This window comes from Antechinus flavipes, chromosome 2 (genome assembly GCF_016432865.1).
Source record: "Antechinus flavipes isolate AdamAnt ecotype Samford, QLD, Australia chromosome 2, AdamAnt_v2, whole genome shotgun sequence".
Lineage (NCBI taxonomy): Eukaryota > Metazoa > Chordata > Mammalia > Dasyuromorphia > Dasyuridae > Antechinus > Antechinus flavipes.
This window is the reverse complement of record NC_067399.1, coordinates 333,785,971-333,804,359: the sequence shown is the minus strand read 5'-3', so window position 1 is coordinate 333,804,359 and position 18,389 is coordinate 333,785,971. Positions and strand designations below refer to the sequence as shown.

Genomic DNA, 18,389 nt, shown 5'->3' with positions numbered 1-18,389 from the left:
TTTCTTCTTTCCCTCTACTTTTTTCTTTTTCCTCTTCTTCTTCTCCTTCTTTTCCCCTTTTTCTCTTCCTCCCTTCTCCTCCTTTCTTCTTTCTCTTCATCCTCTTCCTCTTTTTCTCTTTTCTCCTTTTCATCTTTCCTTTTTCCCTTCTCCATCCTTCTCCTCACAGAGTAGGAAACATTTTTAACTTGTCTTTTAAAAATAGCTAAGTGAAAACTAATATGGGTTGATATTATCCATAGCTCATATTTCACATAAAAGGAAAAAATTGACTTTGTCAATACATATAAACATTAATTCAATTCAAGTCAATTCAAGGGTACATGTTATATATGAAGTATTATAAATTAACTTCTTTGCCTTTAAGAAAAGAAATCCTTTTATTTTGGAATATACCTTAGTACATCTGTGTGGGTGCCCCATGCTCCTGATAATAAGAAACTTTACTTTGGAAAGTAAGAGTCTTAATATTGGAGAATTATTTGAATATTTTTAGTGAAGTGTAAAAACTACATTTTAGCTCTTGACTGTGTTAATAATCAAGACTTTGTTGAACTTCTCTTGGAAAATTAGCAAATGTTAAGGCTTGTGTTCAGTGTTCCCACTTAGCCTTTAATTTGTGCTTGGTATCACATGTTTGCTGTCATGCCTGAATTTAGAGTTTACCCTTTTCTCTCCACAAAATTTACTTGTATCTATATTAAGAAAATGCTCATAAACTCACTAGAAAGTAAAATCAAGTCAATAATAATTTATGAAGCACTTCTTAGGTGTTGGGCACGGTGCTAAACACCAGGGATACAGAGAGTCTCTTTTCTCCCAACCCTAACAACTATAAACAAACAAGATAAATTCCATGTGACCTACATTGGGAAGGAGTTAGAATTAAGCGAGCTTGGGAAAACTTTCTTGCAGAAGGTGGGATTTTCATGGAAACTTTAGGGAGCCAGAGCAGCCTGGAGATAGAGATGAAAAGGGAGAGAATTCCAGGAATAGAATGGCTGATAAAACTGTGTGGAATCAAGGAAAAGGGGAAACAGATATGTGTTAAACATCTACTATGTGCCAGGTGATGTGCTAAAGACTTCAAACAAATATTACTTCATTTAATATTCGTAGCAATTCAAGAAGTGGATGTTATTTTTATTCCCACTTTCCAGTTGAGGAAACTGATGCAGGTAGAGGTTAAATGACTTGCCTAGGATCACATATCTAATAGGTGAATGAGATCAGATTTGAATTCATATCCCTGACTCCAACTCCAATACTCTATCCATCTGGCTGCCTAGGTGAAGTCAGGAGATAAAGCCTCATGTGACGAACTGCAAGGAAACCATTGTCATATTTTAAGATATAGAAAATTGGGAAATTTAAGTAGGAGCTAGATTATAAGGGACTTTAAATGCCAAAAAGATGATTTAATATTTGATCCTGGAGGTAATAGATTACAGGTCAAGTTTATTAAATAGAAGCATGATATATATTTGTTATTTAGGAAGATCAATTTCATTAGGAGGATGAACTAGAATTGAGGCAGAATACCAAATAGCAGGTTATTGCAATAATCCAAGAAGAAAGTAATAATGGTCTGCACCAGAGTGGTAGAGGAGAAGGCACATTTGAGAAATATTGTGAATGCAAAATTAATAGGATGTGTCAACTTACTGTATGGTGGGGGGAGAGGGTGAGAAAAAGTGAAGTCAAGGATGAAATCTAGGTTCTGAGCTTGAGTGACTGTGAGGATGATGATGTCTTTGAGAGAAATGGGAAAGACAGGAAGAGGGGAGGGCTTGGTTGAGGAGGTAATGAGTATGCAAATAACATTTTTTTCCTTGTAATAAGAAAAGAGGTAACTTTTATAAATATTAGAAGAGCCTTGAAATATCATATATGATAAAATGAAGTTTAATTATTTTGCTCTGTTTGATGGGCATTTCTAATATGTCTTGGCCTGGTCTGTATATGGATTAAGATAACTATAACTAAGATATTATTTTGTAACATATGAAAACAAAAAATAAAATAGTCTGAAGTGGGCTTTATTTTATTTTATTTTCCAGTTTTATGTATGGGGAACTGACAGACAAGAAGACCATTGAGAAAGTCAGGCAAACTTTTGACAACTACGAGTCAAACTGCTTTGAAGTTCTTCTGTATAAGAAAAACAGTATGTATTATCAATATGTATAAATTGTGTACTATCAACAAAATGTACCAATTTTTTCATCGATAGTATATTTGAGTTAACTCCTAATATTAGGAGAATTTGAGCAATTGTTTTCCTCCCTAGCATCTTCATGGGCTGACAAAATCTGATAATGGAGAAAATGGCTTGAAGAATACCATTTTAACTTAGGAACCTAGAGAAACACAGACCACCATTAAATAGTCCATTCTTAGTATAAGGTAGAAAGCTAATACTAATAAATGTTTATTAATAATTTTACTGATACAAACATAGAATTTCAGCATTGAAAAAGACCTCTTTGATTTACTTAAGTTGATTTTGAATGAGATAAGATAATTCTCTAGGCTTAGGTAAGGACATTATACATTCTCAAGTATGGTATTGATATATAAAAAGATCACTCTGCATACAGTCTATAATTGCAATATTAAAAATCCTATAATAAAATAATTTATTTTTATCATATAATTTTAATTATATTATATGTTTTCTTTTGTCTTCTTTTACTGCACATTCATCTCTGGTCTCAGTATTGGAGAGATATTTTGTATCTTTGTGTTTTAGTGTAATTTTAGTATAATTTAGTATAATGTGAAAAATAAAATGTAGGTGTCATCGTTTTTCATTGTAATGAGGTTATCTATTATCTGAAACCAACTCTAAAAATTCTCCTTACCACTGACCTTTTCCAAATTAACCTCCCAAGGAAAGACCAATCAAATACAGTACTATTTTTTGTTGGTTTGTTTGTTTTATTGAAATATTTTACATTTATATTATAAACAATTTTTATATTATAAATTTTTGTATTATAAACAATTCTAGATTGCTGCAATTGTTTTGGAAAGGAACATAACTAAGCAAAACTAACAACACAATTTCTACTTGAACATCTATCTATCTATCTATCTATATAATATTTTAAACCTGTAGCCTCTTCAAACTCTATTTGTAAAATAATTTTGTTTTTAATGAACAAAAATCTACTCTTTCTCTTCCCCATTGAAAGACAAGAAAAATTCCTTGTGATGCATATGTACAGTCAAGCAAAAAAAAAATCCCTTCATTGTCTATGTTTAAAAATATGTTTCATTCTGTACTCTAAATCCATCATCTCTCTGACAGGATGTGAATACTCTGTTTTATCATCACATTTCAGGGATCATAGATGATCATTGCATTAAGTATAGTACTTATAGATTTTAAAGCTGTCTGGCTTAATTGTACTGTTGTTGCATGACTTGTTCTCCTGTTTATTTTACACTGTATCATTTTATAAAAGTCTTCAAAGTGTTCACTTTTATAATAATGATGGCATAATATAAATTGTTCTTCTGGTTCTGCTTATTTCATTCTTTATCAGTTCATATTAGTCCTTCTTTATTTTGTGGAAATCATCTATTATCTCATTCCTTATAGCACGATAGTATTCCATCACATTCATAATGCCACGATTTATCCAGATATTTCTTAATTGATAAGTATCCTTTCAGTTTCTAATTTTTGCTTAGCAGTAATATAGCTGCATCAAAGTGCTTTCAATATTTAATTACTTTTTGTATATAATTACAAATTATTTACAATATGATATTGTAAATATTCACTAGACCACCACCAGTGCCTTAGCATTCTTGTTTTCCAAAAGGCACTTTAACATTTGTCATTTTCTCTTTATCATCTATGTGATATACAATCTCAGAACTGTTTTTGCAATTCTGTCTTATTGATTTTTTAATTTTTCCTATATCATTATAATAGCTTCACTTTCTTCCCTTTAGAAATGACTGTTCATATTCTTATAAATTTTATCAATTTGGTGAATAACTCTTTTTTATAAATTTCACATATTCATTTAGATCTTATCTTAGTATAAGGCATGGAATATTGTCAAAATCAAACTTCTTCTATACTACTATCCAATTTTCCTAGGAGTTAAAAAAATCAAAGAGTAGGTCTTTATTCTAGTAATGAGGGTCTTTGTGCCTCAAAGACTGGACTAACTAGTTGTATTTTGTCATAAATCCATATATTTTTCAAGGAACTAAGGGTACTTTATCAAAACAGATAAACCACTTTTATTTTAAAAATAAAATAAATATTTATGTATTGAAGCAAGGCTTATGAAAAATACATGGAAAATATACATGATCAAAATATACATATATCATAGGTTCTTAACCATTTCATATATACAAAAGTTGAGCCATAGGGCAGGATATGTAATCAAAATTGAATATTAATTTGTAGCAAAATTAGAATTTTATTTATTCAATCAATCTAAGTAATTCATAAAACAGGCAAATTATTGAGGTAAGTCCTTCAAAAAAAGATAAATAACAATAATTTGTACCTTCAAGAAAATTATACTTTTATTCTTCTAGTCCTTGGCTTCATCTAACAGGTTACTATGTCTTTCTAATGCTTTCACCTGTCCCCAGATGGAAGTATTGGGCTTATATGAAAGGCTTCTTTAATATACATACCACTTAGTCTCTTCTCAAACGTATCATATTAAGTTTGAAACAAACCAAAAATGAAAAACAAGGAGCTTCAAAATGATGCAATTCATTATGACCTTCTTTTTAAAAGTATCATTCTCATCTTTGGCTATTCTTGGGTAGGATCATGTCCTTTACTTATATCTAAAAATTAATTGGGCTTCTTGTATTAAAAATAAACTGAGTTTTAGAGTCAAAGAACCCCCAATGAGAGTCTCTACAAGCAGTTATCTGCTCTTTGATGGATATAAATAGCAATAACTCAGGTTGTCTTGACTGTATATTTTTCTTTGTTGTGGCTAAATGTGCTATTTTCTCCTACTGCCTTTTGGATCTTGTTAGAAAGAACTTATGAATCACTATAGATTTTTGCATGAATATGCCATTAATATCTATACTATTTATATTATAAAGACTAGAAGATAGACCTAAGCCTTCACTTAAATACTTTTTTTGCAAGGCAATTTGACTTCCCAGGGTTACAAAGCTAGTAACCATTAAGTGTATAAAGCCATATTTGAATTCAGGTCGTCTTGACTTCAGGGCTGGTGCTCTATCTAGATGCTTTACACTTAAATACTTTTAAGAGAGGAGAATTCACAGGATCTTCAGTGAAAAAAACTACTTGAGGGAGAAAAATAGAGAAAGACTTTTAAGGGCAGGGGCATACAATTTAAGCATAAATGAGAAATTTCTCAAAGTTTGATTCTTTGATTTGTCTGCATCTTAACAAATTGAACTGCATTCTTATTAATTTGCCTTAAATTCCATTTCCCCTGAGTTTTGCATCATTCACTCTTTTAAATTCTCACCTCCTTTACCTTGGATATTTTTTAATTTCATCCATGCTAGAAGTGCATTGGCACTTTTGGTCCCAATCCTACTGTTGACTGGCACAAAAACTTTGACCTGATCCTTTCCCAACCTCATCATTCTTTTTTAGATAATCTGGTGACCATCTCAGCTTCCTCAGTAGTAGGGATCATAAGCATGGGCCACAATTCTGAGGTGAATCACTCTTCAAAGAGCTTCATACTCATACCTAGTTTCCTGATTTGAGGAATATGGGTGAAAATACAAAGACTTTATTCTTTCTCTTTATCTACCTAGAGTCTCTCATGTATGATTGCATTGCAATTAAATATTGTTGATATAATAGCTAATTATTATAGTGCATAAATAGTAAGCATACTATTTATATAGTGTTGGGGTTGCTGTCCTAGGTACCTATCATACCCATCGTGTGAAGGCAACTAATCTCTCCCGTGTGTCTTGTGATAGAAGTGTTCCTGTGATAGAAGTCATGTTAGCTTCAACTTACCAACTGGTAAGCTTTAGAAAACAGCATTTCAGAAATCACCCCCTAATTCCATACATATTTTCACTTTTGGCAGCAGGAATCTCAATGTTTCAGCTATCCAAATTTTGATTCATGGGATCATGTGTTTTTTCAGCTGGAAAGGCTTTTAGAAAACATTTTTCCAACCTTTTATTTTGTAGATGAGCAAAAAGAAGTTCAGCATGGGAAAGTGACTTGTTGCTATTAGTAATTAATTTAGAACATCTCACAGGAAAGTGGCAATAAGTAGCCTGTCTATGCCAAGAAGAGGTCAGAGAAATAGCTATTAGTTGTTGTTGTTGATAGAATATATGTAATACTTTAAAGCTTTCAAAGAGCTTTACTGATATTATCTCATTTGATCCTCAGAACACTGTTAAAGGGGTGCTATTTTTATCTTGCTTTTACAGATGAGGAAACTGAGACAGAGGGGAGTCATATTCAGGGTCATATTCACCCAGATCAATGTCTGAGGTGAGATTTTAACACCAAACTTCCTGTTTCTAAGTCAGGGTCAAACAGAGCATATGAGGTTTGGGTTAGGATTCAAACCCAGTTATTTCTGTCTCTAAGTCCATAATTCTACAACTCATTACTCTACATCTAAAAATTAAATTTTCAGAACACTATTCTGGCTTTTGTGGTTGTGATTTTTAGTAGTAGGGAAGTTAGTTATTAACTGGAACATTTGTCCAGCTAATCCTCCCTATTTAGTGTAATAGCTAATAAGGCTTTTTTATGTCATGTCCTAAAAACCTTGGAAAGATCAAGTTGTCAAATATAAAAGAATACATTCATTAGAGAGAGTCAGTTGTTAAAGTTTATATAAAATCTCTCATTTTGATTTGAGTTTTTGTGTTGAGGATATTAAAATTGGTTTTCACAAGAAGAGCAAATTATTGAATATCAAAATATACAAACTATACAAAGATTAAATCTGATAAAGTATCCATACATTCATGATTATATGAAGCATAATATAACATTTTAGAAAGTTAACATATTGAACAGAGTTGATTTCAGTGTCAAGTCTTGGATTCGGTTTATGCCTCTGATATAAACCTATTGTGTGATTATCTACAACTTATACCTCTCAGTGCCCCAGTTCTAAGTCTCTAAATTCCAGAGCAGATGTTGATATTTGTTGACAGAAAAAAAATTCATCAGGATTTCCTTTATAATATTAATGTTTAATATTACAATAATAATTACCATGTGTAGAATATTTTAAGGCTTGCAAACACTTTACTAATATTATCTCACTAAATTCTCATAATAGTTCTAGAAGGTAGGTTGTTATCTTCATTTTATATATTAGGAAACAATGAAACAGTTTTAGTAACTTGTGCAGAATCACATACACAATCTCCAAGTCCAGAGTTGAACTGAAGTCTTTCAGACCCCAGGTTAGCATTCTAACCATGGTGCCACCTCTCTGCCAATGATGAATATACAAAACTAATGAAATCAGAGATGCAGTACAATCTTGTTTACTAGATGAAGTGAAAAAATAAATAAAACATAAATAAGCAATGCTAAAGTAAGAAGTGGTGAGACATCAGATACTCCATGTGTGCTATCTTATTTGAAAAGGAAAGTAATAAGTGAAACTATCAAAAATCAAAGATACATTTTGTCATAATAAAAGTCATAGACTAGGTATGAGGGAGATAAAAAGGACTGAGATGAAAAAGAGGGGGTTTTTAGCTATTATTAGCTATTAAAGGTGACTCCCAAAGAATAGGAGAGGTACATATTTGAATAGATGATGAAATTGATGACAAAATGGGAATTGATAGAAGTATATAATTTCTTTACATCCTGATTTGAATTCTCTCTTATAAACTTTAAGGATGCAGATCTAACTTCTATGTTCAGAAGATAGGGAAGAATCTTTATGAAGGTCTCCTCATTACTAGTCCATCCCTACCATTAACTATGGATATATCTTTTCATTTTCCTTGCTATATCTCACCCACATTGTTTTAAAATCCAGTTTTATTTGGAAGACTTTCCATATCTACTGTGGATCTTCCTTTCCTCCATTTTCTATTTCTTATCTTAAAGGACAGGTGTTTGTATATCTTGCTATCAAATCAAATTAAATATGATGTAAAGTCCAATCCTTTTTATTTCCTAAAGTTTTTCCCCAATGTTGTTATCTTCTTCATTCTCTCTTTGAAGACTAGATTTCCAAGGTAACTGGATTTATATTGAAACTCTTTTCAAAACAGTTTACTCTCTCCTCTTTTCCTCTATTTCCTCATAATTCCTCTTACAACCAAACATTTGGCTTAGTCCTCATTCATCTCATGTTTGGATTATAAAAATCTCATGCATCTCTTTCCTTTGGCTCTTCAGAATTTTTTTTTAATACCATGTGCATTCAAGATGTGGAAACAAAAAATAATTTACTTCATTTTTTTCTTTAGCCATATCACTGCTGTTTCAAAGCTCTTCCATGGTTTCCTTTGGCTTTTTACATTAACTTCTAATTATCTTCTTTAAAAAGGTTCTAGTCCAGCCTACCTACTGCTCTGTCACCATTATTTTCCCTTCATTTTATCCATACCAGTCTCAGTCTTCAGGCAATTTTTTTCGGAAGTTACTGGACCCTTTCTCATTTTCATTGTCCTTGATTTTTCCTTGTGATAGATTTCCCCTCAATTTTCATACCTATTCCTTTCCTTGACTGATTTTCCTTAGATTTAGAACTAACTAACCTAGCATAAACTATGTGCTAGAAGAGGAAATCAGAAATAAGTAAAATATGAGTAGAGTGAAGTAGGCAGCAAGAAGCCAGGAATGAGACAGATGACAAAGGAAATAAATGTTACTTCATTAGAGGAATAAATATTATTTTTATTTAAAAAGCAGAGATAAGTATTTCAACCTAATAATACAATAATGATTTTTTAATATGGTACTAGAATAGCCTTCATTGTTTGAGCCTTGAATTTGGTTGTTTCTTATTTGAAACATGAATGAGTTATATAGCCTGTGTAATCCCATATGACACTCTTTTCTCAATATGTGGAACATATTTTCTTAATAACTGCTTCTTGATTGCTGGTCAAATATAAATTTGATCCACAAAGAATAAATAATTATTATTTCTTTAAAAAAAATCAAAATATCATTATTTTAATATTTTTTTTCTTTAAGGAAAAAATGAAGAAAATAATCACCAGCATTTGGAAAATGATATATTATATTGTTCTCTATTTCTCTCTATGTAGCTGCATTTATACATATCCATCAATCACATTTATTCATCTATCGTCTATCTGTCTATCTATCTATCTATGTTTGTATGTATCTTATTCTAACATCTCTATCTCCATCAGTTTAATAGTCTCTTTACCTATTCTATTTTACCTATCATTTATAAACTTTGTTTTTGTTACAGGAACTCCTGTTTGGTTCTATATGCAAATAGCACCAATAAGAAATGAACATGAAAAGGTTGTCTTATTTCTGTGTACTTTTAAGGATATTACCCTATTCAAGCAGCCAATAGAAGATGATTCTACAAAAGGTAACTTTGAATGATTTTATTACTCTTAAAAGATGGGCTTCTACTTAATTAGCAACTTAATGTTTGTTAGTAAATTCATTTTGTGAATGACCAAAGAAGTGCATTTGTGGTAGTGGTAAATAACAGTGGTCCAAATTATTGTTTCCATAATCTCAAAGACACCCTGATATTAATTTTCCTGTCTCTAATTAAAACATGATTATGTCAATCGTGGAATAATATAATAAATTATTTCAATTATATGCTGAAGGATTGAGGTAAGAGTTAAAGAAAGACTTTTTAATTGTATAAAATTCAGATGGATGTTAGGAAATTTCAAGAGCTCTTTTATAGAAACCTTTAAGAATGGGATTCCATAACCCATGATCTCAACTAGTTTAGGTTTTGTATTGATTGCACAGTTCTCTCTAATCCTTATTTTATTCTGTATATGTTTGACTTTGGGAAGAGAAAATAGGTTAGAGTTAGTCTGAACAGTTTGAAAAGATATTTTTATCATCAAAAATACAAGTAGAAAAATATAAAAATTGTGACTCTCATTCTTCTGGAGTATAAAATTCAGTTACCAGTGCCATTCAATAAGACCACTTCAGAACACCAGTTGCAAGAGTTCCAGTAGTTATTAAAAAGCTTTTTTTTTCTTTTCCCATCTCATTTTCATTCTCATTTCTTTCTGTCTTGCTTGTGCTTAGATTAGAAATGGATGTCATATAAAAGGACACAATCAAATACTCATAAAAGTAGTTTTTTATGATATGTTGCTTTTAATAACCTCTTAGGAGATTGAAAATAAAGTGACTTTCTCTAGCAAATTTGTTCTTTTGCATTTGACAAATATTGTCTTTTCTTGCTACCTCCTATTCCCATAGCCTTCTTATTTCTTCCTTCTGCTCTAGCTGTTCCAGTTTGGAACCAAAACATTGATTTTGTTTTAGGCTGAAATTTCAATTAAAAACACTGTAATTGCTTTTCCCTTAGATTTGAGATAGCATTTGTGCCGTCTAACTGAGATAATAGCTTACCCTTTAACATAAGCCATAGTAGTTAATAGTTAAGACAGAAGAACAGGATATCTCACATCACTTGTCATTACAAAATTACTTTGTAATATTTGTAGAACAATTAATTTTTGTGTTCCTTAAAATGTTAAAAATCAAATGTTAACTTTCTTGAGGTACAGAACTTTCTATGGTTTTCCATAATTTATTATTAGAATATGGACTCAGGAACTAGATAATAAGAGTGTGGATTTAAAAGCCATTAGAGTTCAATGACCTCTAAGCAGATACTTTTTTTTTTTTTTTGATAAGCAGATAGTGGTGTAGAGAAGATATATTTGTAATAATTCTAAAACATTTTAGTCATGACATTCACAGTAGTTAATTCTACCCCCCCAAGACTTCACATAGTTCATGATTTTATATCTCTCTAATTCATTTATCATACATCATAGTTTATTATCTGGTTCAAGGGCCACTCTCAAACTCAGGGTTTACATGGATAGGGTCAGATCTTGGCGTCTCTATTTGTCTCCAAATTACTATCTCTGACTTATTGGGCCTTGCCCAGAATTGCCTGTGGGAAATCTCAGATTATATTTCTTATTTAGGTCTCTACAGATGTGCATAAAATACCTTTAGTTCCAATACAAGTATTTAGGCCATTAAGGCACAAGTCAGATATAGAATAGTTTTTATTTTTCTATACAAAATGCATAAAGAGCTCATAATAAAAGAGACAATTCACTTCATCTCCATTCCACCTTCTCCTATGACTGTATAATTCTTCAGACAGGACCATATAATAGTTTTAATTCTCTTTGAAAGGGAAATTAATTTGGGAATATTAAATGAGCATTCCATGAAATTCTAGTGAATTCCAGTTTTACTACAAAAATCTTATGGTACTAAACTAAAGACTTGAACCTTCTGATTAGACTGACTAGACAATCCAAATAATGCATGGCAAATAAAAGAAGGTAAAGCCTGGTTTTTTTTCCTACCTTACACCACAGTATAGTCTCTTGCTGAATCTCCATTTCTCAGGTAAATATATGTGATCATCTTCTCATTAAGAGGCTGATGCTGCCCAAGAACATTGCCACACCTTTTCTCCCACACCAGAAGACTGGATTATGGGATGTTTTCTTCCAAGAACCTGATACCCTTAGTAACTTCCCTCTCTCTAGAAGACTATCAAGTTCTCTAACCTAGGGTTGCTAAAGATTAGAACTCCGAAACTGGCACATTTTTATTTCATTCTCACTTTACTTTTTTAAATATAGGGAAATAAAATATTTTAACATACATTTAAAAACATTTCTATTTCCAAATTCTTTTCTTTCTTTCCATCCCCCCTCTTAAAAGGTATGCAATTTAATATAGAGCTTACATTTGAAATCATATAAAAATTTCCATATTATCTATATTGTGAAAGAAAACACAGATGAACTTCCCCATAACCGAGAATAATAATGAAAAATAAAAAAAAATTCTTCAGTTTGTATCCAGACTCCATCAGTTCTTTTTCAAGATATGGATAGTAGTTAAAAAAAATCACGACTCCTTTAGAAATGTCTTGGATCATTTTATTGCTGTGAATAGATAAATAAAGCTGATCATAACACAGTATTGCTGTTACTATGTAAAATGTTGTTCTAGTTCTGTTCATTTCACTTCTCATTAGTTTGTGTCTTCCCAGATTTTCTGTAAGTATCCTATTCATCATTTCTTATAGCACAATAGTATCCCATCATAATCATATAAGACAACTTGTTCAATCATTCCCCAGTAGATGGGCATCCCCTCAATTTCTAATTCTTTGCCACCACAAAAATTGCTATGATTATGTCTATATAGGTTGTTCCTCTTTTTCTTTGATCTTTTTTGAGGTATTGACCTAGGAGTTGTATTGCTAGTTCAAAGGGTATGCATAACTTTATAGCTCTTCCAGCATAGTTCCAAATTGCTCTCCAAAATGGCTAAATCAATTCACAATTACATCAAAAGTGCCTTTGTGTCCCTATTTTTCATAACCTTTCTGATATTTGTCACTTTCCTTTTCTGTTATATTGCTCAGAATTGCTTAAATTTTCATTTTTCTAATCAGTAGTGATTTACAGCATTTTATATGACTGTACAGAGCTTTGACTTCTTCTGACAACTGTGTCTATATATCAATTGTCCATTTATCAATTGAGAAATAATTTCCTTATGAATTTGACCAAGTTCTCTCTACATTTGAGAAATGAAGCCTTTGTCAGAGAAACTTTCTGTAAAACCACCTTACTTATTTTCTTTCTAATCTTGATTATGATGGTTTTGTTTATCTTACATTCTATAGCACTTTTTATTTTTGTTTAATTATAAATTCTTCTCTTGTCCATAAATTTGGCAAACTATTCCACACACCTGTAATTTGCTTACAACATCATCCATTAAGTCTAAATTGTACACGTTTTGACCTTATCTCAGTATACAGTGTGAGATGTTGTTCTATACCTACTTTTTGCCTAATTGCTTTTCAGTTTTCTCAGCAGTTTTTGTCAAATAGTTGTTTCTTAACCAAAATCTTGTATAAAGTGTTTGTCAAATACTAGATTACTGTGGAAATTTACTACTGTATGTTTACTTAATCTATTTTACAGATCCACCATTATATTTCTTGTCTAGTGCCAGATTGCTTGGATGATTACTACTTTGTGATATACCTTGAGATTGGATATTGCTTACCCTGTCTCACCTCAAATTCTTTTCCCTATTGATTCCCTTGATATTATTGAGATTTTGTTCTCCCAGTGAATGTAATGTTCTCTTTACAACCTTCATTTCAGTTCAGTAATCACCACACGAGTAGCCAGGGCTTGAAGTCCAAATCCTTTATTATCTACTTGCCTGGGGCCTGGGCCAGCTTTCTTGAGGTCCCCCTGAATGTATCTTGGTTTCTGTGAGGGAGGCAGGAGGACCAGCACCACCACAGTCTCTTTCTTCCCTCCTCATTCTGGCTGAATTTGTCTGAGCTTATATGCTCTCTTATCATAGGTGTGAATCTTGTGAAACTATATTAAGCACTAACTACATGTATTGAACTAGAGAACTGTTAAGCACCATGCTAAATAACCATTGTCTCTATCAATTCCACTGACTTAGCACCTTGTAAGAATTCTTTGTTTCAAGTTCAGAGTTCTGGCCCATAACAAGTGAATATTGTTATTATTTTTTCTAGCTCTATGAATTTTTTTATAATTTGATTGGTATGGTACTGAATAAGTAAATGAATTTATTGTCATTTTTGTCATTTTTTGTCATTTTGTCATTTTATTGTCAGATTGTCATTTTTATTATGTTTTCTTGGTCTATTCATGAACAGTTAATATTTTTCCAGTTGTTTAGATTTGACTTTATATTTTGTGAACTTTTGTTATTGTGCTTAAATCACTGGGTTTGTCTTGATAAATAGACTCCCAAGTATTTTACATTCACTGCAGTTATTTTAAATGGAATTTCTTTATTTTTTTGCTGCTGGACTTTTTAATATATAAAAATACTAATGTTTATATGTATTTATTTTGTATCCTGCAACTTTGCTTAAGTTGCTAATTGTTTCAATTTATTACTTGATTTCCTGAGGTTCTCTTAATATATATAGTTTTGTTTTCTCATTGCCTATTCTAATCCCTTGACTTTTTTTTTTTTTGGTCTTATATTACGTATACTATAAGTAGTATTTCTAAAACAATATTGAATAATAGTGGTGACAATTGATATCCCTACTTTACCCCTGATATTACTGGAAATGTTTCTAGCTTATCCCCATTATAGATAATAATTGCTGAGGGTTTTAAATAAATACTACTTATTTTAAGGAAATCTCCATTTATTCCTATGTTTTCCAGTGATTTTAATAGGTATGAGTAGTGTGCTTTTTCAAAAGCTTTTTCTACATATACTCAGAGGATCATATGACTTGTTGTTTTTGTTATTGATAATAGTCAATTATACAAATAGTTTTCCTAATATTGAATCAATCTTGAACTCCTTATATAAATCCCACCTACTCATAGTGTGGGACATACACAAATACATACACACACACACACACATGCATGCATATACACATATACCCCTTTGTAATAGATTGTTCTAATTTCCTTTTTGTTATAATCTCTTTGTTAGCATTTTATTTACAATTTTCACATTAATATTCATAAATGAAATTGGTATATAGTTCTTTCTTTATTTTTGTTCTTGTTTAAGTAATAGCAGCATATTGTGTCAAAAGAAATTCCACAGACCTCCTTTTTTAAAATTAAAGCTTTTTATTTTTAAAAACATATGCTTGGACAATTTTTCAACATTGACCCCCCACAAAATCTTGTATTCCAAATTTTCCATATTTATACAATTATCTTGCTGTACAAGAAAAATCAGATCAAAAAAGAAAAACAATGAGAAAGAAAACAAAATGCAAGCAAACAACAACAAAAAGAGTGAAAATGCTATGTTGTGGTCCACACTCAGTTCTCACAGTCTTCTTTCTGGGTGTAGATGGCTCTTTTCATTACAAGATCATTGGAACTGGCTTCTATCATCTCATTGTTGGAAAAAGCCATGTCTATCAGAATTGATTATCATATAATCTTCTTGTTGCTGTGTATAGTGATCTCCTGGTTTTCCTCATTTCTCTTAGCATCCGTTCATGTAAGTCTCTCCAGGTCTCTCTAAAATCATCCTGCTGATTGTTTCTTATAGAGCAATAATATTCCATAACATTCATATACCATAACTTCTTTAGCCATTCTCCAATAGATGGGCATCTGTTCAGTTTCCAGTTTCTTGTCACTAAAAAAAAAAGGGCTGCCACAAACATTGTTGCACATGTGGGTCTTTCTTCCTCCTTTAAGATCTCTTTGGGATATAAGCTCAGTATCCAAAAAGCTGGGGTATGGACAGTTTGATAACTTTTTTTTTATCATAGTTCCAAATTGCTCTCCAGAATGGCTGTATCCATTCTCAATTCTTCCAACAATGTATTAGTTTTCCCGCATCCCCTCCAACATTCCTCATTATCTTTTCCTGTCGTTTTGGCCAATGTGATAGGTGTATAGTGGTACCTCAGAGTGCCTTTCTCAATCAATCATAATTTAGAATACCTTTTTGTATGACTAGAAGTAGTTTTAATTTCTTCATCTGAAAATTGTCTGTTCATAATCTTTGACCATTTATCAACTGGAGAATGGCTTGAATTCTTATAAATTTGAATCAATTCTTTATATATTTTAGAAGTGAACCCTTATCAGAACCCTTAAATGTATAAATGTTTTCCCAATTCATTGTTTCCCTTCTAGTCTTATTTGCATTAGTTTTTTTTTAATACAAAAACTTTTAAACTTAAGATAATCAAAATTATCTATTTGGTTTTCAATAATGACTTCCAAGACTCATTTTTTACCTTCTTATAGAGAACCACAGAAGTGGGGGCACTCCCAGTGAGGTATAAGACCCTTCAGCCCAGAGGGAACCTGCTGACAATGTCTGGTTTGGCTTTCATCTCCCCTTTAGTTGCATGACTGCTTCTTTGATCTCTTCTTCTGTGTTTATTAATATAATCATTTAGAAATATAAACATTTCCTTAACCTCTGATTTGGTTGCATCCAAAAATTTTTGCTATTTGTCATTCTTTTTAATGAAATTATTATTTCCAAGATTTGTTCTTTGATATACTCATTCTTTGAGATTAGATTATTTAATTTTCAATTAATTTTAATCTGTTTCCATTAACCTTTATTGAATAAAACTTTATTATATTTATTGCAATACTGAAAAGGGTGAATTTAATATTTTTACTTCCTAAGAAGTTGGGGGTGGGGAAGGGGACATGACAACCTGTGTTCTACTTGAAGCAGAGATACTTTCAGTAAAAGATGCATTTACATAATAATAGCAGGGTGCTTATAGTTAGCACATGTGCAGAGTGCTGTAGTGATGTAATCATATTAGAGTTAGCACATGCTTAGTGTTCTGTGATACTAGTTGGCACATGCTCAGTGTTCTGTGGTGATGTAATTTTACTAAAGTATTTAGGAAGAAGAGAATTTGAAATAAAGGTACTCCATATTTGACCATCCACATTGGTCTCTGCCTCATCACTCCTTCTCTAAGACTTGGGCTGGCCCTGAGATCCTCTAGAGAACTAGTTTAGATGATATATTTTGGTTCCCCAGAATGGAGGTTCTAGAAAGCACAGTACATTTTGGCACTCCAACTTGGGGACTCTAGAAAGCACACTACACCTACTTTTCTAAATCTTGTGTTATTCTGACTGTGGCTATTGATATTTTAATTATTTCTTTCAGACTATTTAAAATATTTTTTTCTTAATCTGGAATCTCTGGAATTTGGCTATAATATTCTTGAGAATTTTCACCATGGGACCTCTTTTATAAGATCAGTTAATTTTTTAAATTTCTGTTTTACCTTCTGATTCTAGATTAGCAGAGTAGTTTTCCTTGACAATTTCTTGAAAGATGATGTCTAGGTTATTTTTAGATACTAGATTTCAGGCAGTCCAATATTTTTCCTTGATTTCTCCTCAGTCTGTTTCTCAGATCATTCATTTTTCCAATGAGATATTTCACAGTATCTTCTATTTTTTTATTCTTTTGATTTTCTTTTATTATTTCTTTGTGTTTAATGGAGACATGAAAGCTATATAATAAGGGAGATGGACTAGATGATTTCTGAGGTCCTTTCCAGCTTTGTATCTATGATCTTAATGGGGACCTAAGTTTAATTATCAGCATTTTGACACACACTGAAAAAAAGAATAATTTTGAGATATTGTTCTATTTACATATACTGGAACAGTGCTACAATACCATGTGCTAAGCTCTAGAATTTGTTTTAAGCCTTGTCTGTTTTGGACTTCATCCAAGGAGGATGATTACTGAATCTGAGATGGATCTCATCATAACATTGTTCCCCATGGCATACACACCTCACAGAAATAATAATGAGTCTCCCAATGTGTTACTGGGAATCTAAAGTTACACTTTATTTAAGATTTTGATTGATGGCCAAGAAAATCAAACTTATGGATTCCTATACAATATAATTAAGGCCCAATTTTCTTAATGTATTTCTATGGGTCTGATGTTATATGTCTTTTGTGTTATAGTAGAACAATCCTGTGATGACTGTGTATTTTAAAATCAGCCGGAGTCAGGAATTCAGGTTAGGGAAAATCATCGATCTTTATTCTTAGTGAAGGTGAAGAAGGATCGAAGGTGAAGGGGAATCGGAAGTGAAAGGGAATTGGAGGTGAAGGGAGGTCCTGATAGCAATGTCTGCAGCTGCAACAAGACGCCAGCCAGCAGTCTCTCTTTTCGCTTCCTTCTCTGCCCCCCCTGCCTCCACCCACCAAAATTATCATGTCCTATACAACACATCAGGACTTGCACCAAGAGTGGGCGGAGGCCATTCTTTCTCCAAGCATATATATTAATAGAGTATGGTCCAATTACTCACGTGCTTGGGAACTCAGTGCATCAACTCGAGCCTCAGCCCATTACACAATCCTAATTCTGAGAATGTGATGCTACATGTACCAACTGAAACTATTACTACATTTAGTTCATCCTCTTTAATAGTTAGGTCTTTAAGGCAGACCAATTGCTTGGAGACAGTCCTTGTATAAGATTTAAGAAAAAGTCCATTTAGAAAATAATTTGTGATCAGGTAAGAGGAGAAGGTGAAAGTTCCTCTGCTAATGTGGTGGTTCACTTTTAGCATGGTAAAGAAAAGAAGAACCAGTCTTAGAAAAAAAAT

At 31.9% G+C, this 18,389-nt stretch overlaps 1 protein-coding gene across 1 annotated transcript in view; it reads left to right on the top strand.

The window, feature by feature from the left end:
- Positions 1-18,389, top strand: part of KCNH5 (potassium voltage-gated channel subfamily H member 5) — a 477,427-nt gene that overhangs the window by 82,656 nt on the left and 376,382 nt on the right. Inside the window, exons 3-4 of the mRNA XM_051977789.1 lie at positions 2,061-2,167; positions 9,435-9,563. Of these exons, the coding sequence (XP_051833749.1) occupies positions 2,061-2,167; positions 9,435-9,563 (236 nt within the window). The remainder of the gene's footprint in view (positions 1-2,060; positions 2,168-9,434; positions 9,564-18,389) is intronic.